Source organism: Mirounga angustirostris, unplaced genomic scaffold (assembly GCF_029215605.1).
Source record: "Mirounga angustirostris isolate CCGP_5_RB_7025 unplaced genomic scaffold, mMirAng1.0.hap1 SCAF_13, whole genome shotgun sequence".
In the NCBI taxonomy this organism is placed as follows: domain Eukaryota; kingdom Metazoa; phylum Chordata; class Mammalia; order Carnivora; family Phocidae; genus Mirounga; species Mirounga angustirostris.
Window position 1 is genome coordinate 67,955,144 of NW_026991721.1, and position 26,408 is coordinate 67,981,551.

The 26,408-nt window shown below is 37.0% G+C and overlaps 1 protein-coding gene across 3 annotated transcripts in view; it reads right to left on the minus strand.

Moving 5' to 3' along the window:
* The window catches only part of NOX4 (NADPH oxidase 4), a 362,080-nt gene that overhangs the window by 228,392 nt on the left and 107,280 nt on the right, over positions 1-26,408 (minus strand). For all 3 annotated transcript variants that reach the window (XM_064577120.1, XM_045894592.3, XM_054512172.2), the window contains one exon: positions 9,438-9,519. In XM_064577120.1, coding sequence (XP_064433190.1) covers positions 9,438-9,519 — 82 coding nt within the window. The remainder of the gene's footprint in view (positions 1-9,437; positions 9,520-26,408) is intronic.

Sequence of the window (26,408 nt, forward strand, 5' to 3'; positions counted from 1 at the left end):
TGCTATGTAATTTTCTTGAGGCCACACTTCTATCAAAGGGAAAAACTCATCCAAATCCTTATAGAGTCTGACTCCAAAGCTCATTTCCTTAGTGATCACATACTAACCCTACAGTTAGTTGTAAATTATTTTTGTTAGGGGTAATACAGAAAGGCAAATTAAGTCTGAAAAGGGCACATTGTGCCAAGGAACTCCTTGAAAATCCTCCTTTGCAGGCTAGAAGGTTTTGGGGCCATCCTTCATATAACAATTCTTCCTTTATCTGGGAAAAAGATGGATGTCATGAATTGTTTCTCTGGAGATGATGGTGTTGAAGTTTTAGACCATTCCACTCCCAAGAGATTATCACATCAGTAAAATCAGCAAGAAGTGGGAGGGAGTTAAAAAGCCTGAGAGGGTCCTCAAAATCTTTCTATCTTGCTCTAATGGTCCTCAAATGTTAGTGTGCATCAGAATTTCCTGGAAGGTTTGTTAAACACAGAGCTGGGCCCCACCCTCAGATTTTCTGAATCAGTGAGTATGGTCTGAAGTCCTAGAATCTGTATTTCTAACAATATCCCATGTTGCATTTATGTTGCTGGTAGAGCAGATAAGAAGGATGGGAGGTGAGCCGGTACAGGTGGTGATTTTGAATATGTTGATCAGGGTAAGCCCTTAACATTTGAGTTAAGACTTGGTGAGAGTAGTACGTGGTGGTCCACAATGTTTGGACTTTTTTTTTAAGAATTTTTTTAAAGGGACGCCTGGGTGGCTCAGTCGGTTAAGCGTCTGCCTTCAGCTCAGGTCGTGATCCCAGGCTCCTGGGATCGAGTCCCGCATCGGGCTCCCTGCTCCACGGGGAGCCTGCTTCTCCCTCTGCCTCTGCCTCTCTCTCTCTCTCTCTCTCATGAATAAATAAATAAAATCTTTAAAAAAAAAGAATTTTTTTAAAGATTTATTTATTTATTTGAGAGAGAGAGAGAGAGAGCATGAGCACAGGGGAGGGGCAGAGGGAGAGGGAGAAGCAGACTTCCCCACTAAGCAGGGAGCCCAACGACATGGGGCTAGATTCCAGGACCCCAAGATCATGACCTGAGCCAAAGGCAGACACTTAACTCACTGAGCCACCCAGGTACCCCTTGTTTGGATTTTAGGAGCAACTTATGGAAAGAAACTTTACTAGCAAAGGGCTAAGAAATCTCTGTAATTAATGTGTGATTATTACTTAATGCAATCTCATGCATAAATAAAAGCGACACTGTTTAAAAAACCACTCTGATGTTTGTTTCTTGAAATTCTGAATTATTCAATCAAAGCCTTACAAATAGAAGCCATTAATTAATTTAGGGTCTGCAAAGAAAAAACTCTTTGACAAGGAATTCCAATAAACAGACATATTGTTAAAATTTATGACTTGATAAACTTAATATAAGACTGTTTTAAAATTCACCTCAACTATAGAGGTCATAAACTGTTTCTGAAATCATGGTTTCACTCTGATGACACCTCACTCTTGTAGAGCTGGGACTATTGTTGACGAGCTAGAAATCACCTATGCAAAAAGGAGGTAGTTCCAGTACAAGGAAGTTAAGGTGGGATTTTAAGATTTGTAACAAAGGAAGAACTTCAGGTCACTTTCTCTCTCACCTGACAGACAATCTCTGTGTCAAACCAAACAAATAAACAACAACCCCAAAACTTAAAACAAATGCTGTCGGAGAAGATATGTGATGGTGGGGAATGGAGGATGGGTAAGAACAAAGAAAGTAGACAGCTCTCAAAGGCACTAGGTAGAGAATCACACGCGCTTACCTTACCCCCTAGAAAGTGTTTACTTCCTCAGCTTGTTTTGAGATTTCAGCTGCCTGGCCCCCAGTGACAGGCTCCTCTTGGCCCTACTCTTGAATACTTGAATCCAAGATCAGCTAATCTCTCACTCAGTACCGAGGCATCCTTATTGCTTGCCTGCTAGCCTTGCACTAACAGAGTTTCTGGACTTATCACATGTCTGAGCCAGTCTTTACGAGTTCATGACTACCTCAGTTTTTGTAGGACTGTTTGCGGGTTTTGGTGATCCCCTTGGCTTTTGCAGTCCTGATGGCAGGGTTTCTACATGTGAATGTCAGCCCAGAGGTTGGGACCTACTACCTATTGAGAGACCAGCTTAATTCTGACATCTTGCTTGCCTACGTTCACAAATATCAAAAGAATTGGGAATCCTCATTATTGTGTTCCATACTCTCGTCAGAACATCAGCTTGTTAGATCTCTTGCCAGACAGGTACTGGAATATCACCTAATATATGAAAGAAAACCTAAGTTTAGGGATGAGAAGAGGAGAAACAGTAATCCTTTAATGAAAGGCAATACTAAAACATTAGGTATATTGGGAAGAACATGATGCACAGCTGTGATTGTAGAAACTGTACAGAGCTACCTTTGTCAGGCAGAACAGTGCGTCCCTTCTGGCAGGATCTAGCCTGGACCAAAGACAGTAAGGCAGACCATGTGGTAGAAACTTTCCCCTGCCCTGAGGTAAGGCATAGCTTTGAGAAAAGGCAGAAAGAGAGCCTAGAATGAGGATGATGGTGAGAATTCACATTTGCAAGAGGCAGGTACTTTACATCATTCTATTTATTTATTTATTTATCTTACAAGAGAGAATTATGCCACTCACTGTGCTTTCCTCAAAACAACATTAGAGGGAAGCTACTTGTGAAGTAATGAGAAATATTTATATTGGTCTCTGCCCCTGGTTCCTGACACAGAGCTCCTAAGACCTTTGTAATTTCCTGAGTAGTAGACTCATCTGACACAAAGTTTCTAAATATCTTAGAATTTCCTGGGTAATGGGAACCCATTTTGTTCTAATGAGGTGTCTCTTGATAGCCTCATCGATGGGGACTGCTCACCAGAAACACCAAGCCAGGGGCAACTGGGTGGCTCAATTAGTTAAGCATCTGACTCTTGATTTCAGCTCAGGTCATGATCTCAGGGTAGTGGGATCGAGTCCCATCGTGTTCTGCGGGGAGCCTGCTTGAGATTCTCTGCCCCTCCCCGCTGTGTGTGCACTCTCTCTCTCTCTCTCCAAAATAAATAAATCTTTAAAGAGAAAGAAAGAAAGAAAGAAAAGAAAGAAAGAAAAGAAAGAAAGAAAGAAAGAAAGAAAGAAAGAAAGAAAGAAAGAAAGAAAGAAAGAAAGAAAGAAAGAAAAGAAAAAGAAAGAAAGGAAAGAAAGGAAAGAAAGAAAGAAAGAAAGAAAGAAAGAAAGAAAGAAAGAAAGAAAGAAAGAAAGAAAGAAAGAAAGAAAAAGAAAGAAAGAAAGGAAGGAAGAAAGAAAGAAGAAAAGAAACACACACCAGGCCATGACTAAAAGTTTGGAATGTTTAGCCCTACCCTCTGTTTTCTGGAGAGGGAAGAGGAGCTAGAAATGAAGTTAATAATCAATCATGCCTCTGTGATGAAACTTCCATAAAAACCCCAATGGTATGGGGCTCAGAGAACTTCCAGGTTGGTGAACACATCTATAGGCCAGATGGGTGGTGTACCCCAACTCCATGGTGACAGAAGCTCCTGCACTCAAGACCCTTCTAGATCTTGTCCTATGTATCTCTTCATCTGGCTGTTCATGTTCATCTATACCCTTTATAATATTCTTTATTATGTAGTAAATTCATAAAGTATTTCTGGGTTCCATAAGCCGTTCTAGCAAATCCAAGGACGAGGTCATGGGAATTTCTGATTCATAGCCAAGTGGACAAATTGTGGGTAAATTGGGGACCTGCTACCTGCGATTGGTATTTAAAATGGGGGTGGACAGTTTTATGGGATTGAGCCCTTAATCTGTGGGGTTTGCACAAACTCTGGTTAGTGTCGGAATTGAATTGAATTGTAAGACACCCAGCTGATATTGAAGAATTGGTTGGTGTGGGAAAAACCACACCCCACATCTGGTGTCAGAAGAATTGTATGTGAGAGTAAAAGCAATAGGGAGCTTTTCCTACAGCACTATTATTACCTCCATTTGAAATAGAGCCAAAAAAATTAAAAATGCTGCTCAGAGAGATCTGTCACTTGTCCCCAGCCCTGGGACCACTAATACAGAATGTGATCCAAGTGAAAAAGCTTGAACCACTTCTTTGAACCCCTTCTTCTCCCCTAACCTCCCCTCTCCCTTTTCATCCTCCTGCCCTTTGCCCAGTAATCATGACATTTTTGTCATGTGTCTCCTAAAATCCTCAGATATCTACCTGCTTTTCCCTATTATTATCACCATGGAATTGATCCTTTCTCATTGCATTCTTGAATATGAACCTGCCAACTAGCTAGTGTGCTAGCCCCATACAGTGCCTCATGTTCCTCTCTGGTTCCATGATAAAACTATGAAAATGCAAATCTAATGATTTTTGCTCCTTTGCTTAAAGTTCTTTCATGATGCTCCACTGTCTTCACCACAGAGTCCAAGCTCCTTTAAATGGCAATCTAGGTCCTTCGTGGAGTGGTCCCTGCTCTCATTTCTCCTTATACCCCAGCCCTTCAGTGTGTGTATATGTATGAGCATATGTACATACATGTGCACGTGTACATGTGTGCACACACACACACAAACATGCACTCACACATACACAAAGGTTTTTTTAACCAGAATACCCACAGGTGATCTCTCAATGAACAACCCACTTCCATGGCTCTCTATGCTGCTATGTTCTTTGTACCATCTAAAAACCTCTTCATCTGGTTCCATAGTATTTGTCAAGATTTTACTCCAACGGAAAATGAAACTTGCCATGAATTACCTAGACTGGAAGACACGTTCTCTTCTCTTTTCCCATTGAATTTAGTGCATTTCTCTATAACTAAAGGACTTATCACATTGCTATAATTAATTTCTCCATTAAAGTCTCATTCTGTTTCTCCCCCACTAGTCTCTAGGTTCCTCAAAGCCATATGCTAAGTCCTCCTTATTTTTGTATCCTCAGTAATTGTGACTGATTCTAGTGCACAGTAATTGTTCAATAAACATTTGAAGAATGGACTAATGGAAAAATGGACAGATGAATGAATGAGATACACCTAATTACATAATTAGGTGTAATTTGGGGGCCAAGCAGACCTTGAATTTGGAAGCCAGCTCTTCCATATGACTTTGGATAAGTCACTTAACCCTTTTAAATCCTCTAATATATAAAATCTGTAAACTTGGGGAAATAGTACTACCTAACTCATAGGGAAATAACAAAGATTAAGTAATACATATAAAGCACATTAACACAATCATGGCAATGTAGAAAGTGTTAAGTGCTAAGTGTTTTTATTTTTTATTTTTTTTTTAAGATTTTATTTATTTATTTTACTTGAGAGAGAGAGAGAGAAACAGCATGAGAGCGGAGAGGGTCAGAGGGAGAAGCAGGCTCCCTGCCGAGCCGGGAGCCCGATGTGGGACTCGATCCCAGGACTCCGGGATCATGACCTGAGCTGAAGGCAGTTGCTTAACCAATTGAGCCACCCAGGCGCCCCGCTAAGTGTTTTTATTAATAGGAATAACTTAGCTCCAGTGACAAATACATTACACACATACAGACTGAACAAAAATTACTAAAGAGAGAGAAGAGGCCTCTGGAAGAAGAGGAACCCAAAATTTTCTTTGGAAAGAGAAAGGAAGACAAGTTGGAGAATAGATGAAATCTAGAAAAGTCTTCTGAGGCTTTGCAGTTAATCACCTGATATCACCACTTGAAGTCATTTTTAAGCAGTCCATTGGAAATGAGAATGGGTTGAAGCATTGCTTTTATTGTCTAAATAGTCAAGGTTATCCTTTGGTGGCAAACCGAGTCAAAAGGAATATTCTGAATTTTATCAAAAATAATACTTCTTTCTCTAAAGAGTACTGGGATTAAGCATTCCAGAGTACTTGATCTTGACCAAATAAAGATATGCCACATTTTATTCCTACATTTTCACAATATTTTTATACATATTATGGTGAAATTTCCAGAGCCATTGGATCATGTTTTGCTGGCATAATTGCTAAAATGGTTACAAGTCATTTGTGAGTAAAATTATGCCAAATGTCTTAACTATTTTATGTCTCCAAGCTGCAAGGATAAGAATATTTATAGTTACTTTCTAGTTTAGATACATTATAAACCTAAATGCTTCAAAGTTAGTAACAGTGACACCAGCTAAGACATGAGCAACAAAACAAGTTTCATTATCTCCATCTCTTTCCTCTAACCTATGAATCAACAACATTATTTTGTATTAAGTATACATTCATTTTCTTCTTTTCATTCACCTGTCTGTTTTTGACAATGGTCACACCTATTCATGCTCCAAGAATTTTCATGAGGCAACGTCTTCACATACATACTGAGAATGGATGTGCCTAGCTTTGGCAGTGGATCAAATGCAAGATCACAAATGCAAGAATGTGATGAATGAACATTACTATATTTTAGAACAATGTTTCCCAGCAGGGAACATTTTTAAAAAAATGGCTTTCCATTAAAACACACACATGCACACACACACACACATTTCAAGAACTGGTCAGTTTTCTTCTTCATGAATATTTTTCCCCTAAATAAAATATACCCTTTATCCTGTTTCATTATCTGTTAGATGTCTTTTGATAACCAGATGCTTAAGATTATAGGGACAATATGCTGACTAGAGATCCTACCCCCAATCCAATAACCACTGTCCACTCTCCAGCTTATATTAACCAGGGTAGAGTGAGTCTGACTTAAAGAAGGTCAACTATACTATGCTCTGTAAACATCACCCTGTGACACTATATAATATAGGGCAAACAAGTTGTTTCCTAAACCATATTTTAACTCTTAAAACATCTCTCACTAACAGAGTCTATATTCATGAGTCAGTAAAACAAGCAGAAAAGTGAGGGAGAATAATCTCCATACAATAGGTTTATTACATTGTGACTGAGAGCAACAAATACTAAAGGTCTGATGAAATTTTCAGCTTTCCAGAAATTTTGCATGTCATGAAATGACAAATTCTTTGACTTATAGTTATCCTCAGTAATGAATAAATGATAGTATATTTGAGAGTGAATACAAATGAGAGACTAAATGAGAATACTGAAAACCATGAGTAATTCCAAAATAGTTTAAAATAGGTCTAGACATACACAAATCCCTGCCCCCTTATATTTATTGACTGGCTCTTACTACAACTGTCTCTTCGTATACCCCAGGATCCTTTACATGGGCATTATTTACATGCCCAGAGTTTTTGCTCCTATGCTCTTCCCTGGACCAATTTAACACTCCTTAGGCACACCGTAAAAGGAATTCTATTACCCTTTCTCTGTTCTATCAGCACCTCCTAAAATTCTACTCCCAAACTAGACATTACATGGGCAATGGGAGGATGCAAATGCTTAATATTCTATAACTTAAATAAGCCAATTGTATTTAATCCAGAATTTTTATATAAATATTATTCAGACCCAGAAGCCTTTAATTAGCATGATTTCATTGGATGGTTCGGAAAACTGAACTCATAATGATACTAAGTGATCACCAAAGCAGTGACTCACATCAGCGTCCAGCAATAATCTAGAAATATTAAATAAATAGTTCTTCCCCAAATATTATTAAGGGCAGAGTGATAAACGTATCCTGATATAAGAATTATCCTCCTCCAAGATCAATGAACAATCTATTTCCCTAACGGGTTTGGAAACATGCAAATCTAGTTAAAGCTATATGCAATTTTAAATGAATAATAACACTTGCAGCTAGATATGAAGTATTGCTATGTGTCAAGCTCAGTTCTAAATAGTTTTTTGTTTATTAATTTATTTAATCTTCATAACACCACTGAGTGGTAGGTCTTATTATCATTCCCCTTTTATAGAGGTGGAAACTGAGGCACAGAGGGTTAGGTAACCTAAGTCACAAAGCACAGCTGGTGAGGCAGTCTGCACTCTTACTCACCCCAACACAGTGTATGTGGCATCAATGGATGACTTTTATTCTTTTAGTCCACAGATGTCCCCCAAAAAACAAAACAAACAAACAAACTACCCTAAGGATTAGACACTGACAAAGGATTGTCACATGGTATCTCTGTTAAATATCAGAATGATATCATAACATCACTATGGGAAAAGTAACCTAAGAGCAAGAAGGATATGTGTAAGAACATACAGCTGAGGAAACCTAGGGAAATAGCAGGAAACAGATTACCAATAGGTAATCTGAGAAGCAACTGTGATTCCCCTCTTCAAGCAAAGGTATCAGGTGGATAAAAAGCCTAAGAGGCAGAAGAGCAGGCATCACTGGCCTCTGCAAACAGCAGCTGGGGGCAAAAGTACTGACAGACATGTGTCAATCCCTTCAGGCTCCTCCCTGCTCCCAGTCATGAAAAGTAATGTATGCATGGAATGATGTCCAGGCCTTGTATGTCCCTCAGGAGGGTCCCCATTAGTGGACTAGAAGATTATTGCTAGAGATTAAATCTGGATTAATATCAAAGACAATAAGCAGATAATTCAGATTCTGTATTATTGTTATCAGAGGTAAGTCAATATTATCAAAGCTAAGTATTAGGGAAAAATTATTCTAGAAAGTGAAGTTCAGTGGATACTTGAATAAATTGCCAAGTCAATCAAAGAATGAGTCAATTAGCATAGTGATTGGTTTTGATGAAATGTGTATAAACCAAGCTCTAATTCTTAAGTTGGTGATCTTCCTTTTCTCTATCAGATACCAGTTCGTTCCTTCTTCAGCTTGTTGTAGACTTAGAGTAAGACATTCATGAAGTAGAGGGTACTCCAAGCTTCTACAGGAGGGATTGAGATACAGGCATCCATCAGCTTTTTGGGAAAAGGATGCCTAATAAAAAACATGCTACTTCCTTATTCTCTGGGAAGATGAAGGCATATTCCTTCAACCAATAAGTACACTTGTGGCCTCTAAAAGAAGAGAAGGTCTGCCCTGTATAAGAATGGGTCAGGAGATTTCACTTCCCATAATTATCAAGACAGTAAAGAAGAATATACAGAAATTACTAAAATCATATCTAACAGGTGGTTATCTGAAAACCACTTATTACAATATGAATGAATCCTTGCATTCAAAGGATAGAAACCAGGAAACCAGATGAGGGATCACCCACATCAACATTCTGTTGATACAGAATCAAGCAAAAAGAGGCACGACCAGACACCGATGCAGGTAATTTACCGTTTGCACTCTACAAATATTCCTACTCAGAGCTGGGCTGTACTGCAGGCAAGCCTTTTTTCTCTGACCCAGCTGTGAGGAGCCTGAGACATTATAGTGCAGGAGATGCCCTCATTAAGTAGGTTAGGGTATTCTAGCTTTTTCAGAAATCCTTAGAAAGAAAATATTTTGTTTTTGTCCCCGCAAACCTCCCCCATCACTACACCGTCCCCTTCCCAATATCCAGTGAACTCCTAGTGCTTACTTGGGATACTTTCTAGATTGAATGAAGGGCAGAATCTCGGAGTCTTGATTAGATGACGGAAGTAGTAAATCTCGAAACCGTTCTGTCAAAAGAAAAACATCAAGTTGTGAAAAAATAAAAGTCATGAAAATAATTTCAAAATGCAATTATTACCTATTGTTTTAATTTGTCCATTAGTTTGGCTGCACATCCTTTATTAGAAATGTGCCCACCATTTTGTATAGTACTGACATATGTCAATTTCACTTTAATGACTATATCTTTTTATGATTAAGATATTCCAACAACTGCCAGTAGAAAAATAGAAAGTATTCATTAATATAGACTAGTAAAATCTTATAATTGAAAGATTAGAGGAAACACTCATGACCAATAAATATACCTAAGAGATATGCAATCTCATTAGTAACCTGGAAAGTGCTAATCAAAGCCACATCCCATTAGATAGCATTCATATATTATGTGGCATTTGATTGACAAATGAATCTCACAAGACCAAGTGTTAGAGAAGATGTGGATCAACATAAGCTCTCATATAGTTCTGGTGAGAATGCAAGTTGGTACAATAGCTTTGGAAAACAATGTGCGATTATCTTCTAAGTTTCACCTCTGTGTACCCTATGAGCCAATATTTCCATTCCCAGGTATATACTCCGTAGAAACTTTCACATAATGTCTTAGGCAGCAAGTAAAAGAATATTCATAGCAGCACTGTTCATTACAACATAAAGAGAAACCACTCAATTGCCCATCAACAGGAGAATGGACAATTTGCAGCACATATATACAATGGAATATTAATTGAAGTGAAACTGAATGAAATCAGTTACAAATAAAAACATAGTAAAATGGTGAGTGGAAAAAATACTAGTAGATTACATACAGAAAAGTATCATTTGTTGAGTTAAAAAACAACTAAGCAGTGTATTGTTTAGAAATGTTATGTATAAAACAAAGCAATCCAATAAAAAAAAGAATAATATACATAATCCAGGATAATGGTTATCTTTTAGAAGGGGTAAGAAGATGAAATAGGAGAAAAGCAAAAGGTAGGTCATCATTGTTAATACTTTACATCTATATGAAATATATGAAATTTAGATGTGTATATAAATATACTTATAGCATCGTAAAGGAATGAATGTGGGTCAGGGATTGTCCAATGATGACATTAGCCCATGAACCAAAACTTTGACTAATAAAATTCTGTGCTTATTAAGCTCATAATGAAGGAAGGAGGGAGGGGAAGAGAAAGAGAAGGATGAGAAAAGAAGGTAGGGAAGGAGAGAGGGGTGAGGGAAAGGAAAATGGGGGGGAAGGAAAAAGAGGAATGTGGAGGAAGGAAGAATCCTCAGTTCTACTTTAGAAATAGTTGTACTGCATAATTATCTGCATTGCATAGAGTAATCTATCACTCTGAGGCTGATCCCATGTTTCCAATTTTAGTATATGTACTGCCGAAGCGAGCACTGATCCCATGTTTCCAGAACTAGGTACTCATTACCTCTAGTCATCCCTATTGGGAAGGTTTCTTTGATCCCTCCTCTTTCTTTTATTCTTCCTCCAAAATCTGGAATAGATGGCCCTACTGTTTGTACTCCTAGTAGACTCCATGCTTACACTCGCACAGAATGTTTCAGACTACATTTTTATTGTTAGATACAATTGTCTATCCACCCCTCCTTCTCCTTCTAGTAGATGGGTATTGCATCACCTGGATATGGAACATTATCTGATACCTATTAAGATGCTAGATAAATATTAGTTGAAACAATATATCCATTTTTTCTGCATAAAGAAAGTTGCCAAGGTTAATCATAATGCCTTTCAGAAAAGCCCAACTGGTCATCTATCAACCATGAAAAGCAAGGGTACCGGAGCTCCAGCCTTGACAGGGTCACAGGGTCAGGCTGAGAGAGAGTGCAAAGCTGAAGCTCCAAGCTGCTATAAATCCATCACTAACCGAAGGTGCCCAATTTCCACAAAATACTGAAAATTTGCAGTTGATGACAATCACCACTTCCCAGTTACTGAATAGCCAGATGTTAAACACTGGTGAACACAGTGGTTACAAAGTATGCTGAGAAGCAGGATGGGGATTTATCTCCATATTTATTACAACACATTGAATCGGATGTTTAACTGACCTCTACTCTGTTGCTTCTCATCAGCACTCTGACGTTCTTACCGTACACTTGGGGAGGAACTGAGAAGATCCTAAGAGAGGTGGTTGTACTGTAGAATCCACAGATCTAAGAAAGCACAATTTCTTTTTCTCCTTCAAGCACACTTTTTTTAGTTCATATTTTAAAAATTAAATTATATCGACTGATAATACTGCTACTTTTAATGAGCAGAGTTAATATTTCAGTGAAATGACTAGTAAATTCTTGCGATGGGACCCTTGTCTTTCAGTACACGTCCCAATTTATGTAGCATTTCATTAAATGAGTGATTTGCAGTGTTTCTCCTTTTCCCCTTTTCCATTCCATTTATCCCTTTCCTAAACAAATCTTGAAAAACAGAGCCAAAACCCAACCACAAACATAAACTTCACATCAAGTAAAGAAAGAACTGTTCCAACAGCTACATTGAATATGATATATCCTTGGGTGCTAACAATATAAAGTTTTACTGAATGATTCTCAAACTGATTGCAAGGAAAAGAAAAATCAGAATTCTTAATGCAAACAACCATAACATAATACAGCTGGAGGCTTTTCCGTGTTTCTATAATCACAAAAAACATTTGACTGTAAATTTGGAAGACAATCTCTGGAGATAACATTATATTGATAGGATTTAAAACACATACACACCCACACACACAGAGCAAAAGTAGCATATAAGAAATTACTTGCAAATCCACCCAAACTATAAAATCTATAATGAATATTCTTACATTTGAAGCATCCTTTAATCTGATATTATAAATGCAAGCAACACCAAGCAAACATGAAATTCCTTCAGTAGCTACCATGAATGTAAAAAAAAAGTTCATACATAGACAAAGAAAATAGCTGCTTAAAATTATATCCTTTTAAAATGTTTATTTTATTATATTCATAAATTCCTAAATATGAACAATTAACTTTATCCCATACAGGTATAATGATTGCTTACTTTTTATGAGAATAAAAATAAATGATAAGAAGTATCCTTAGGGAAAAAAAAAAGAAAAATACAAGTAAATGAAAAATTGTTTAGTCTCCCAGATTTCTGCCTATCAAATAATTAATTAGCATCCCACTGTTTATCTGATGCTGGGAAAAAAGACCAAAATAAACTGGTGTTTTCTCTGTTCAATAGCAGAATTTTTAAAATAATACTTCTCTTGCTGCAAATGTCACACCAGATGATCTGCTTTCTCAGGAGGCCCAAAGTCTATTTCTTAGGAAAATGGCAGTTATCCAAACACTAGATCTCAATCCTTTCACTGGGCTCTTAGAATAATTTCATTAAAGCCACTGAAAAGAACCAGAGGATTTTTGAAAGGTTATATTTTGATGAGTTGACTAATGATGAGATAATGTCTGAACATGATTGTCTACCAGTCGGGGATATATCTTAATTAAAATAAGCTTTTGTAGACTTTCACCTACTCTTCCGTTCTCCCATTCAATCAATGAAAAGATTGTGAGGCTATCAGACCTGGACGGCATACTACACATGATTACACTATTTTGGGCTCTCTGGACAATCAATTGTGAGACAATACACTTAATTATTCAAAATCAAAGATGAGAAAAATAAAATAATCTTTCCAATTCGAATTCAAACTTTTTTGTTTATTTATTGTGACTCAATTCTTTATCTTCCCCTTTGTGAAAAGTGGCCACGTTGTAATCCTCCTCCAAATGCAGAATGTGACAAATGCAATACAAATTTGCCTAGCAACGAAAGACCAGTACGCAAATATGTTTCTGAGATGAGAAGACAATAAAATCTTCCTACCACTATAAAAAAAAAGAAAGAAGTTAAATAAGGGCAGAAAAGAAAATAAAAAGATGACGCCCTCCTTCTGTAGTCCAAAAGTCCTTTGCATCTGAAGATGTGATCATAGCCACTTAATGTGTGTCTTAAGTAAGAACCTGAGAAACAGCTGTTGTTTGCTGGAGGAACTCTGTGGAGATTTTACCAATTGTAAATCACTGTTTCTTTCCAAGTAATCCCCTTTCCTTACCTTTGCTTCTCCATAGTCTCCACTATGGAAATGAATGTTTTAACTACTTTAAGTATTACATTATCATGGGCAAGGAAAGAAAACCAAATAAAACATCTCTAAAGAGTGATAATGTTGCTCTAAAAAATCTGGTAAGAAGTTATTGGGATTTTTATTATTAGATACAAATTTTCTGCTCTTTTTTTAATGCTCATATTACGCTTGATTTGCCAGTTTTAATTTCTTTCTTCAGAAAGCATTAAGACAAAATCCTTAAGGGGTATTAAACAGACTCATTAGAGACTTAAACTTAGTTTTAAAAATAACTAACATCGGGCGCCTGGGTGGCTCAGTTGGTTAAGCGACTGCCTTCGGCTCAGGTCATGATCCTGGAGTCCCGGGATCGAGTCCCGCATCGGGCTCCCTGCTCGGCGGGGAGTCTACTTCTCCCTCTGACCCTCCTCCCTCTCATGCTCTCTGTCTCTCATTCTCTCTCTCTCAAATAAATAAATAAAATCTTAAAAAAAAAAAAAAACTAACATCATGTAACAAAGTATTGGAAGTTATAAGATAAATGTTGTAAGGAAATAGACATCATCCCCATGCTCTTAGTCTTTAAGCAAAATCTATAAATGATTACACTATAATATTTCTATTATTTTGCAAGAAAAACTGAAGATTATCTCATAATACAGGCAGGGTTATAAGTGAGTATGCATGATACAGGGCATACCAAAGAATGAATCTCTCTTTACTATATAGTTTGCAGTACTTAGAGCAACAGGGTATAATAGAAAAGATACCAAATTGGTTGTCAGAAAGTCTGAGGTTCTCCACCTACTTCTTCCTCTGTTCTTAATTCCTTTGCTCAATTGACAAATGAGTTCAGTGATCTTTAAGCTACCTTTCAACTTTGAAACCCTTATATGCTTAAGGACAGGATAGGAATCTTGCCAAAGCCACTGAAGGGGAGGGTGGCTATATGTCTTGGTTTGCCTGGGACGGTGTTGGTTCACGCTTGCTAGCATTCTGCTTGATTTAGTATTCATCTCCAAATCTTATTTCTAAATTAAATGTTACTAATGAAATATGCTAGTAGGGCTATGGTTGATACAGAGAAGTCTCCTCCCCACCCCACCCCCATATTCTGCTTCGGTGAAGTGCTTGTGGTCCAGTTGTGGAGTAGGGTCAGCAGGTAGCCTCCAGTGGTCACTTACATCAGGGTCCACCTCAGATGCAAGGGAAATAAATGACTTTCCCAGAACAGCTCATAGCCAGCGGCTGAAAAAGGCAGGGGTATTTTAGCTTTACAGAGGCCACACTGATGGGCAATATTTGCTCCAGAGCTTCCCGCCAGTTTGGCTAAGGCTTGTAGAGTCTGCACGGTGGTTCAATTGTTGAGGAAGCTCAACCCAATCCCAAATCCTTCCTTTTCCCTTCAGGAGTATTGATTCCTAATTAACATTTTAAATTCATAAATTACTTCTCACACTCAGTTTCTGGCAAACCCAACCTGCAACACATGGGCTTGCTAGACCCCCACTTTCCACTTACAGCTTCTGCCATGTTCTCCGCAACTACAGAATAAGATGCATGTATGTGTGGTTAAGTCTGAATAAATAAATTTCATTTCCAGCCCTTTCCAGAAGTACTTATAACACCTTTGTCATAAGTACAGATGCCCATTGTTAAAATGAAGTGCTCTCAGACAGACATACACCTGGGGACAAGTAACACCGTTCAGTCTGGGCTGATGGTGGAAGAAATAAATAAATACCCTGCAGGCCCCGTGGTATACTAGCCAGTTGCCCTAGGCCCTGTGCTACAGTCCAAGAGATGCACACAGCCATCCAGGTTCAGGGGATAGTGTCAGTGGGAAATGTAGGAAATTATAATTTAGACTGACATGAAAATTACATAGGAATGAGAATTAAATACTCCACCCTAAAGTGTACACAGCAGGCTGAACACTCTTAATTTGTCCTTTTTTATGAAATACAGTAAGTCATTTCAACAGTAATAAGCTAAAATACATAATGATTAATAAAAAAGTAAATACTAAATTTATTTTACTTTTTCAAAAAAGTTGAACATGTACCTTGAACAAAATGTTTGTCAAGATTTGCCATCCACCCTGAAGCCATAATGATTTCCCGGAACACATGAAAACACTCAAATCTGTTGATGATGAATCGGCATCTACTTCACAAGTTACTCATTATTTTATGAAAACTATGCACAATGATGATAATTTAACACATAAATACATAGAAGGTCCAGTAGGTGATCAATGTCATGAAAAAAAAAAATGAGCTTGACAGTAACTGGGATCCATCCAGGTAGCCCCGTCTGTGCATAATGTCAAGTTACAGATTGGCCATTCATCAAAAGAAAATAATAAAGCAATTCAAATTTCATATTACTGCTCAAAAACCAATCACTAATACATGGGAAGGTGGGGAAGAGTGACGAGAGAGTATGTTATAGGTGCCTACAGACATCTTACACTCTCTCTCATGCTCCTTCCATTGATGCATACCTCAACGTTCTCTACCACAAGGCAGCTTTTATATCCCACAGGTCTCTGGCCTGTATGCTCAAGTTAGGAAAGATAGGCATGTTTTTCATTTCTCTTTTTCTTTCCTATTTTTCCTCTCTGTATTCAATTTCCCGTTCTTTCACTTTAGTGAAATCTAGTGAAAATCACTCATTCCAAAGAAAATTCCTCTTTCTCACCTCTCTATTTAGTCATTCTCTACCCACCCCCCTTGACTCTACCTATTGTCTATGATATATCAATAATCACTAAGGGCACAGAATTTAAAATTGGGAGTAAGGCTAGTATTTTGAGTAGAAGGAACTTTTATCAATTAAAGCATACATTATTCATTTACTCACTCACTTAGCAAACTTTTATTAAATACCTACGATTTGTCACACACTATGAATAAAAAAAGATTCTTATTCTCAAGGGCAGCCCTGTTTATCACAAGGAAATGCCAGGACAACAAAAGAATTGCAATTCCATTAGAGCTACTTGAAAAAGGATTTAGAATGTAATTACAAAATTACTGAAAAGGGAAAGAAGAGCTGTTCTCTTAGGGATTTAAAGAAACTGATGGTCTGTAAAAATTTGATGTTTTATTTTCCTCAAAAAAAAAAAAAAGAAATATGCACACTAATCTTAGAAAAACAAATTACTTCAAAAACTGGGAATGAAAGGGCAGACTTAGAGAGGTATATTCAAACCAACTAGAAAGATAGAGTATACATTTTCCTTTTCTGAAAAGTTTAAATCAAGTGAATGCTCTTTATTACCATGGTAACTCAGTATTGAATAACAATAGTTGCTATTTAAAATATTCCTTTCAAAGCAACATCAAAGACATTCAAATTAATACTATTTTAGGTAAATCAGGAAATCTAGTTGCAGAGCAAGAGTATTTTGCTCCTAAAGGTATAGAAATATCTTCTGTTGATAAAATTCAAACGGAAATTCTGCAATTCTAGAAGAAAAAGCAATCAGCTACATGCTCTGGTTATCTAAACTACCTTCTCCATAAATATTAAAGCCAATGTCAAAGGAATATAAAAAACAATATCTCATACTTGTCTTACACAAGGAAAAAAATTTAAAAAATTAAAAAAGCCCACACTTGTAAGTCAGAAGATGAGGACGTAGAACACAATGTATACACAACCAGAGCTAGTAAACGAAGAAGATCCTTAATAAATGATAGAAAAAAAAGAAACATAAAAATCCTGTACTTGGCATATATCCTTCCACAATATTCCCTTGAGATTTTTTCAACTATACCAAAATTAATCTATTATCATTCCTACTTTATATCCTACTTTATTAAATTATCCACATTCTAGAACTTATTTCTCTGAAAAGAATTATACAGCTTTACATAAGCAATGAGCTGAAAATGAGAAAACTCCCACAATGCAGTATGTTGTAGGTGAAGAAACTAAAAACCAGGTGGACTGACCAGCCCAAGGTCACATAGCTAGCAAGAGGCAAAGAGGTTTAAAAAAACAAGGCAACCTCCCCTCCCCCCGCAAATTCATGGTCCAGTATTCTTTCCACTGCCTCAGTGTTTTTTCTCTCCCTCATTCTTGGGAGAGAAAATGCTGTACTCCCTCCCTTACTTTCTTCTTGCCTAAGAATTACAAAATGAGAAAAAAAAAGGCAGCAGGGTCATACACAGTCTATATACCTGGACACCTGGTACTTTTAACACTATAAGGTCTGAACGTAGGCAAGGCAGTATTATACAATGGAAATTTATTTAATGGATCCTTTATTTCCAGAGGAAGCACAGTGATAAAAGTCTGTTTCTTTAATACTCATTATTCTGGGTCCTACTTGTTAAACATCTATTAAAAAAATCAGGGCGCCTGGGTGGCTCAGGTCATGATCCTGGAGTCCCTGGATCGAGTCCCGCATCGGGCTCCCTGCTCGGCAGGGAGCCTGCTTCTCCCTCTGACCCCCCCCCCATGTGCTCTCTCTCTCTCATTCTCTCTGTCTCAAATAAATAAATAAATAAAATCTTTAAAAAAAAAAATCAAAAGCAGCTTTTGAAAGAACTGTAGACAGACTTCTTGGCCTGTAAATACATCAATGAAGCAATGTCTATCACTAGCTTTCTTATAAAATATAAATTCTCTTCCATTGCCACAGAGGCTAAACTACAACTAAACTGACGGGGAAAATAAAAGGACAGAGGTTCAAGGAAAGTGAAAGCAAGTAAGAGGGGCATTTTTGGATAAACACGTTATTGCTACTTAGCAATTTACCTTTTAAGGAAAATGTTATATTTTCATTTGTCACAGCAAATGCACTTTTTTAACAATGTTGGCATTCAACAAAAGAAACACCTCAAAGTGATCAAGGCTCAGCTTGATACTATAATTCAGTTCCTGCTTTCTGCACAAACTCTGAATACCTGCTGGGTGCATATTCTATAAGGAACAGGCAATTTTATCCAAGATGCAAAGAAACTGGGCATTTTCTTTTATGTTTTTATGAAGTTCTAACTGAAAACCCTGGGCTAACAAAATTAATGGCATGCAATATATGGTCCTTTCAAGCTTATAAAAACCAGCCACATATGAGAGTCTTCTCTTAAATACAGGACCTCCTGGTCAAAGAACAAGCTTATAAAATGGATTAGGGAAGAGCAACAAGCAAATATATGAATCTGCTTCCTTTGTTAGGTTGTTTCATTGGACAAATTTGGGTTTTCCTTGATCCCTCTGGTTTTCTTTTTTGCATATGCATTTCCAATGTCAGTATTTTGCATCCTCACTAGCAATAAATATTATCAACAAAAAAAATATTTGTTAACTAATAGGCAAAATATAGTATTCTAGTTATTCTAATTAACATTTATTTGAATAGTATTACAATTTTCTCTGTTCATGTAATCATCCATTTCCTTTTTCAGCTTCTTATTGAATTGAAGGGACTCTTTATGTATTGATGGTATTAGTGAGTCACTACTTTAAATGTTTCTCTGTTCAACTGCGTTTTATTTTTTGATGGGATTTTTATATTTTTACATAGCTAAATCTACTTAGTTTTCTCTAAGTATTCTAGAATAGATGGCCTTTTGTATCCAGAGATTGCTGTTGATTTCTCTTTTCTTCCAATTTCTTGATAGATTAACTTTTTTATGTCAAAATATTTAACCTATTTGGAATTAATTTTTGGTCATCCGAAGTAAAGATTTAATTTTTTTAAAATAGTTAAGTGACAATTGTTTTAGCTATTTACAAACTAATACTTCATATTGACTTATGGACCTTTCTTTATCATATGATATGTATTTTCGTGTAGTAAAGGGTCTGTTTCTAGGATATCTATTTTTCTTTGTTAATAGATATCCTGTCATTTTTGTTCTAGTAACATAGTGCTTAAACTATTTCAACATTATAGGAGGAAGCAAGTAAATTAGCACATGTTTTAGCATACAGTGAGCCTGAGTTCAAATCTCAACTGATCCACTTAATAGCTTCATGTTCCTAAGTACATCTTTTATCCTTACAAATTCTTAGTTTGTAAAGTTTATTTCATTTTATAACATGTTTTAATAGGGCTAATCTTGTCATTCAAGATTTTCTAGACTTTTTGTTATTTATTTTTATTTTCTTCTGTTTTTTCAAATAAGCATTGATAATTATTTTTTACTTTGAATTTTGATTTTAATTGAAATTATATTAAGCCTATAATTTATCTTGGGGAGAATTAACAGTTTTAAATATTCAGACTTTATATCTAGAAACATAGCATGTCCCTCTACACTGTTCCATCCTTTAAAGAATCCTTCATTTTCTTGATATTGCTAGATTTTCAGTTCTCACTGAAGTTAAATCAGATTTTTTTCCCTCTGTGAATTCTTTTTAATATGGTAAAAATAATAAACACCAAATGAATGTTTTCAATAGGCCTAGGGAGCTTTTTGTTAAAGGTTTACTTATAAAGGCTAACTCCTCCAGCTAAATAAATAAGCAAACAAATATAATATATAATCAGTACAACTAAAAACCTTTTTGAAAGATAACTTGGAAAATGCTGCCTTTTGTTCCTACTCTGTAGAAAAAGTAAGAATAAGAATATTTATTCATGTAAATTCCTTCCCTGACCTAAAAAAAAAAAAAAAGAAAGAAAAAGAAAGAAGAGAAAAGAAAAGGAAAAAAAAAAGTCCCATTGGTATTGGTTTGGATCTTGGCCCTGGTTGTCTTTTCTGCTATGTTCGCTGCTAGGCTTGAAAGTCTGTATAGTTGAGTACACTACCTCAACCAGAGAAGACACAATATTCAAATGGCTACCGAAGAGTCTGCCATTCCAGCAGCAACAAAAGATTTTCAGTTATCGTGAAAGTGGAAACTCGGAGGACTGTGTCATAAATGAGAAGGAGCTGGGGTAACAAAGGATGACAAATCACTTGACTATTCCTTGAAGGATATCTAACTCTTAAAATACATTTTATTTGTTCTAATTAGAGGCATAGCTTTCTACTAGGTATTGTCACTGAAAACACTGGAATATGCAAAGTTTTTTTATATAGATCTCTTCTTTCCTTTCCTCTTTAATTATGTTGATAGTGGCACCCAAGACATTTACTAGTTTCTCAATACAGTGCCAACAAAAAAATGAGATCACCTCCTACTTTTAAGCTCTTCATCACACTATAGCAGACAATTTTAACTCTACTTACTCAGCTATCTATTGTACTATTCAGTTTGGCACATTTCTTGGGGTTCTCTAGCGTTTCATGGCCATTATTTGTCACCTCCAAATTTTCTAAAAATCTCATTTCATACAAGAGTTTAGTTTTACCTTCTATTTACATCTGTTTATTACATCCCAACCCTCTTCCTTTGTTAAAGTTGAAAAATCATAAGTGGCAGCATTTTCATTGGATGCTATTCCCAAAACTCCCTGACTCAGTTGGCTCTGAATCCACAGGAGATAAGCACCTTCCTTTGGCATTAACACACTTAAAAGTCTTAGGTGTGTTCATTTGGATGACATTTACAAACCTATCTGCATCATAATCCATCAAGTTATAATTTTGCTTTAAAAATTATGATACATTTAGAGAACAGGAACTATATCCATTTAGCTTCCCTCATAAAGTGCTTAGCAAGTGCAACAAACAAATGTGTACTTACAAATGTTCCTCATGATCATGATAATGGCACACAATCATTGACTTTTTGGCTTCTTGGAAATTATTTAGTTCATTGACACTAGACTAACTTGGCAAAATGACATACATGTTCTTGGCTACCCAGTACATTACTGTCACATTTTTGACATTCCTAAGAAATCGTATTACCAAGAAAATTCCTCATTTTTTTTTTTTTTTTTTTTTTGCGAGAGAGAGAATGAGAGAGCACGAGAGGGAGGAGGGTCAGAGGGAGAAGCAGACTCCCTGCCGAGCAGGGAGCCCGATGTGGGACTCGATCCCGGGACTCCAGGATCATGACCTGAGCCGAAGGCAGTCGCTTAACCAACTGAGCCACCCAGGCGCCCATGTTATTTTCTTTATAGAGTAAAATCGGGCAGAAAAAAACATTAGATAACCCAGAGTCCAAACTTCTCTTAGGGACAAAACAATTCATAATAAAAACAGCAAACAAACCACTTTGCTATAATAACTCTACTCCCAGGCCCAAAAATTGTAGGATTTGCTTATTTCCAAGAACTAAACGTCACAATTCTTATAGGCTAGCAAACAAAAATTGCACATTTTCCCCCATCTTTGGGCTCATAAAATGACTGAACTAGAAAAAAACTTGATGAGTATTGAATTCCAATCTTTTACTGAGCTGTCTCTACAGATTCTGTGGCATTATAAGTGAGCTGTCATCTATGAAACAACGACAGCACAGATTTCATGTCCATCAACTGAGAAACCAAGGGTAAAACAAATCACCCTCTCTCCTGAGAGCAGATGGGCATTTAAATTATAATATAAATTACTCATTTCCCTGATAGAAAAATTTCCTTGATTTCTGAGGTTATGAAATATGAAATTTAACTCCAGCTCATATTTATTGAATGATATATTACAATAACAAATGAGTTATGTTGAATTCCATCAAATTAACTAATTAATTGTCCTCCATGATTTCCACATAGGCTCACATGAGACCAGAATTACAGTGTTCCATTATAAAAGTAATACATAACATTAAGACATAAAACATTAATCCTCAACCTGACCCAGACCCACCTAAATGTACACACAGGTAATTGCATATGGATTTGCTACTCATCTCGCACTGCTAACCATAGTCCAGACCACACTATAATTTGGTTACTCTCAGAGTTCAGGGGAAATTTAAAAATAGGAAGAATTTAGGGCGCCTGGGTGGCTCAGTCGTTGGGCGTCTGCCTTCGGCTCAGGTCATGATCCCAGGGTCCTGGGATCGAGTCCCACATCGGGCTCCCTGCTCGGCAGGAAGCCTGCTTCTCGCTCTCCCACTCCCCCTGCTTGTGTTCCTGCTCTCGCTATCTCTCTCTCTGTCAAATAAATAAATAAAATCTTAAAAAAAAAATAGGAAGAATTTATAATTTAACCCATTTGCTATGGGCTTCTTTTGTACACTAACTCTGTCAATTTACCAGTGTCTAAAATACTCAATATTTCACAGCAACCCATACCATCCCCAAGCCTCTCCCCTGCATTTTCCCACTGAGATAATTTTTATAAGGTTAGCAGTAACCCCAGAGTTACTGTTCTCCCATAGTTATTGTTTGGCTCTATTACATTGGACACTATACACCATTTGTTCCACACAACTTTTTATCTCCTCAGCTTCCTTGGACAAATCTTTAATTTGGTGTCTTTGCTTCTAACCTGGTCTTTCTCCTTGCCAATCTGTGTAATACCAGCAAGGTGACTCATATAAAGTGCAAATTTTACTTCAGTTCCTGTTTAAAGCCCTTCAATTTTTCAGCAACATCTTTAGGCAAAAAGACCAAACTTCTTAGCAATTCCAAGCTCCTCCATGACATGACCTCTGGATACCACCCCAGCTTGGCCTCCCAACACCATGACATTTTCCTCACATTCCATGATAGTTCACACCTCTGAGCCATTATTCAAGCTATTTCTTTCCCTGGAATAATCTCCCACTCTGGACATGTCCTGTTTACCCTGACACAGTTTGCCCTAGAAAGCCTCCTAACTCTCCCTCCCAGAAGCATCTGCATCCTCCATTTTAGAGAGCACAGCATTACATTTTGTTTATATACTTGACTCCTGCCCCCACTAGCTTGTGAGTATTGGTGAAACAGAGGATATGCCACCCTGCTTGCTTGCTTTCCTCCTTCCTTCTGTCCATCCCTTCCTCCCTCCCTCCCTTCCTTCCTTCCTTCCTTCCTTCCTTCCTTCCTTCCTTCCTCTCTTAACAAATAATCACATTTACTACGAATAACCATTTTAATAGGCCTTCAATACAGTGGTTAGCAAAAAGATTATTACCATAATTATGCTGATTCTATTGGAGGAAACTTGCTACAGCAATGATAACACTTTGAATATATAGTTACTAATGGAGATAAGTGCCCTTAAGAACAGAAATATAGCAGCATATAAGAAAGAACACCTAAAATTGTCTAGGTGGCTTATAGAAGAAATGACTCCTGAGCTGTGATCTAAAGATCCCAGGCACATGTGTGAGTAGGGGTGAGCAGGGTGGTGGAGAGTACTGTTAACATATGGATCAGGATAGAGATAAGGTGGAAGGAAGCAAGCAAAACAAAAATGAACCAAAAGGCCAATGTTGTTGTAGTGCAGAGAAGAAGAAACAGTTCAATCAAGGTGAGAGGTAGGTCAGGACCTCAGCAGAGAGGCCATTCTAGGCCATCATGAGGGTTTTCTATCTTTATCCTAGGAGCAATGGGAAGCTACTAAAGTAACTGAAGCAAGAGAAATGATTTAATTTGATTCAGGCTTTGAAGCTTCAGTGGCTATAGTGCAGAGAATGGATTGGAGGTGACAGCCATAGTGAATTCAATCAGGAGTAGACCAATGCTGGTAAAATCCACCACCACCACTGCCGCCCCTACCTGCACAATAGCTAATCTGAAGAACTGGACATGCCTGGAAAAATTCACAATTATTCTGAGCTGTCTCACTTAAATTTTGGACCACATACCTTAGTAGGCCTCTTGGCACATCTCAGAAGGGCTACTGTGCTTCATTCATCAACTTACTATTTCAAATGATACGTGATACCTTCCTCCATCTCCTCAAAATTCAGCATACTTTCCTCCATCCTCAGTCTCAGTGATAACCTTTCTATTTTTTTCACCAAGGAAACAGAAGGATCCAGAAGAGAAATCTCATTCCTTCTACTCCAAACCCCCAATCCATCTGTAGCCATGCTCTGCAACCATCTTCTCTGTGTTCCCTCCTGTTAGGAAGCATGAACTGCTCAGCTGCCTTCTCTGCGGTCAACTCCTCCACTTGCAGTGAATCCAGTTCTTCTGGAGTGCATGAAGAGGCACATGTGGACCTTGCTTCTGTGATTATACCCTCTATCACTCCAGCAATATCAACTCTTTCCTCTCTACTTCATTCTCATTGTTCCCAGAAGTATGTAAACATATTATAGTTGCTCAAATTAAATATATGTGTATGTGTATATATTTTATATTTCTACATATGTATTTGTTATATGTCCTCTTAACTTATATCTGCCTTGTCCCTAAATCCTCCTTCCTTCCTCCTGACTTATTGCTTTATTCCATTTTATATCGAAACTCCTTAGAATTTGCCCAGTGGTGTTTTGGCAAATATTTAACAGCCAGGTCTTTTTTAAATCCTTTTTTTATGATATCTGTCAATTTCTGTGGAATAAATACACTGTGATGATTTAAAGCTATTAAGCTTAACATCACTGGACAAAGAGTTGGAAGAGAAGCACTCAATGATCCAATGAGCTCACAGGAGCTGGCCCCAACATATCGCTGGGTTTGTTTGTATGGACCACCTCTACTTCTCTTACTATCTCTTGGACCTACTTCAGACAGCCTTCTGTTCCCAATACTCCATTAAAAACACAGCTCTCAATGTCATTAATTGTCCGCAATTTACTCCACTTCTCAGAAGCAGCATTTGTTTCAATTGATCAATGCCTCTTTTTTTGAAAAAATGTCTTATTCTGTCCAGGATTCAAACTCTCCTGATTTCCCTCTTATCTCTGTGGCCACTCCACCTTTGTCACCTTTGCTGGACTCTATGTGTTGAAAGTCTCAGGACCCTGTTATACTTCTTCTCTATCTATACATATTTCTTAAAGTAGCTACTCTTGATAGGATAGTGCCACTTTGGAGGAGCAGCTTTCAGAACTTGGGGAGGCAATTTGATTCTCACAATGATGATCAGCAGTTACTAAAGTTTGGAGGGTAGGGGTTGGAGACATTAGATATCCTGTAACATTGTGGAGGATGGGATGCTACGTAACAAGGAATTATCCCATTTCCTGCTTGTTTCTCGAACGACTTGCTGGACATTCATGTAGATGAAAAACTCATTTATCAAAAATGCTAAGTTTTTACATGACCTAAATAGGCACTAAAAAACCCCAAGATTGCAACCACCCTGCAAACTGCAGTAATATTGTAAACTATTTTGTCTAGAACTTAACCAAAAGAAGTTCACTATTTTGGAGAATCACACCATAAAGAAAATAGTGTTCATAGTATTTCAATTGTATTGGGATCTTGTATTTAGAACTGTCTTATTCATGATCATTCTGTATGTGGGTTAAGTCACATATTTCATTATGACTTCTAGTATAGTCATGTTTGAAAATTTAAATATGAAATGTAAATCATTTACTATAAATTATTTTATTTTAATAGCTTCTTTATACTAAGGTTAGGACCAATATAACCAATATATTGGTTTTTAAAAATCATTTGTGTACATAATATCTGTAAATTGCATTTTAAGAATGTAAAGTGGGTATATAAAATGCTATAAAATGAATATAAATTGCTATAAAATGTATATTAATGTAATGACATACAGGGCAAATACATACAATGTAAACATAACATATACTATGTAAGATATATATAAATGTATATTAAAATGTTTATAAATCTTACATAGATGAGAATTACTATTCTAGCTGATCCATGAATACAATAATTCCCAGGTTTGGATCTCTACCCTGACTTCCAGATTCACACATGCAATGGCCTATTCAACCTTACTTTTTGAAAGTCTAAGAGGCATCTCAAATTTAAACTGTACAAAATGGAATTTGAATGGCCA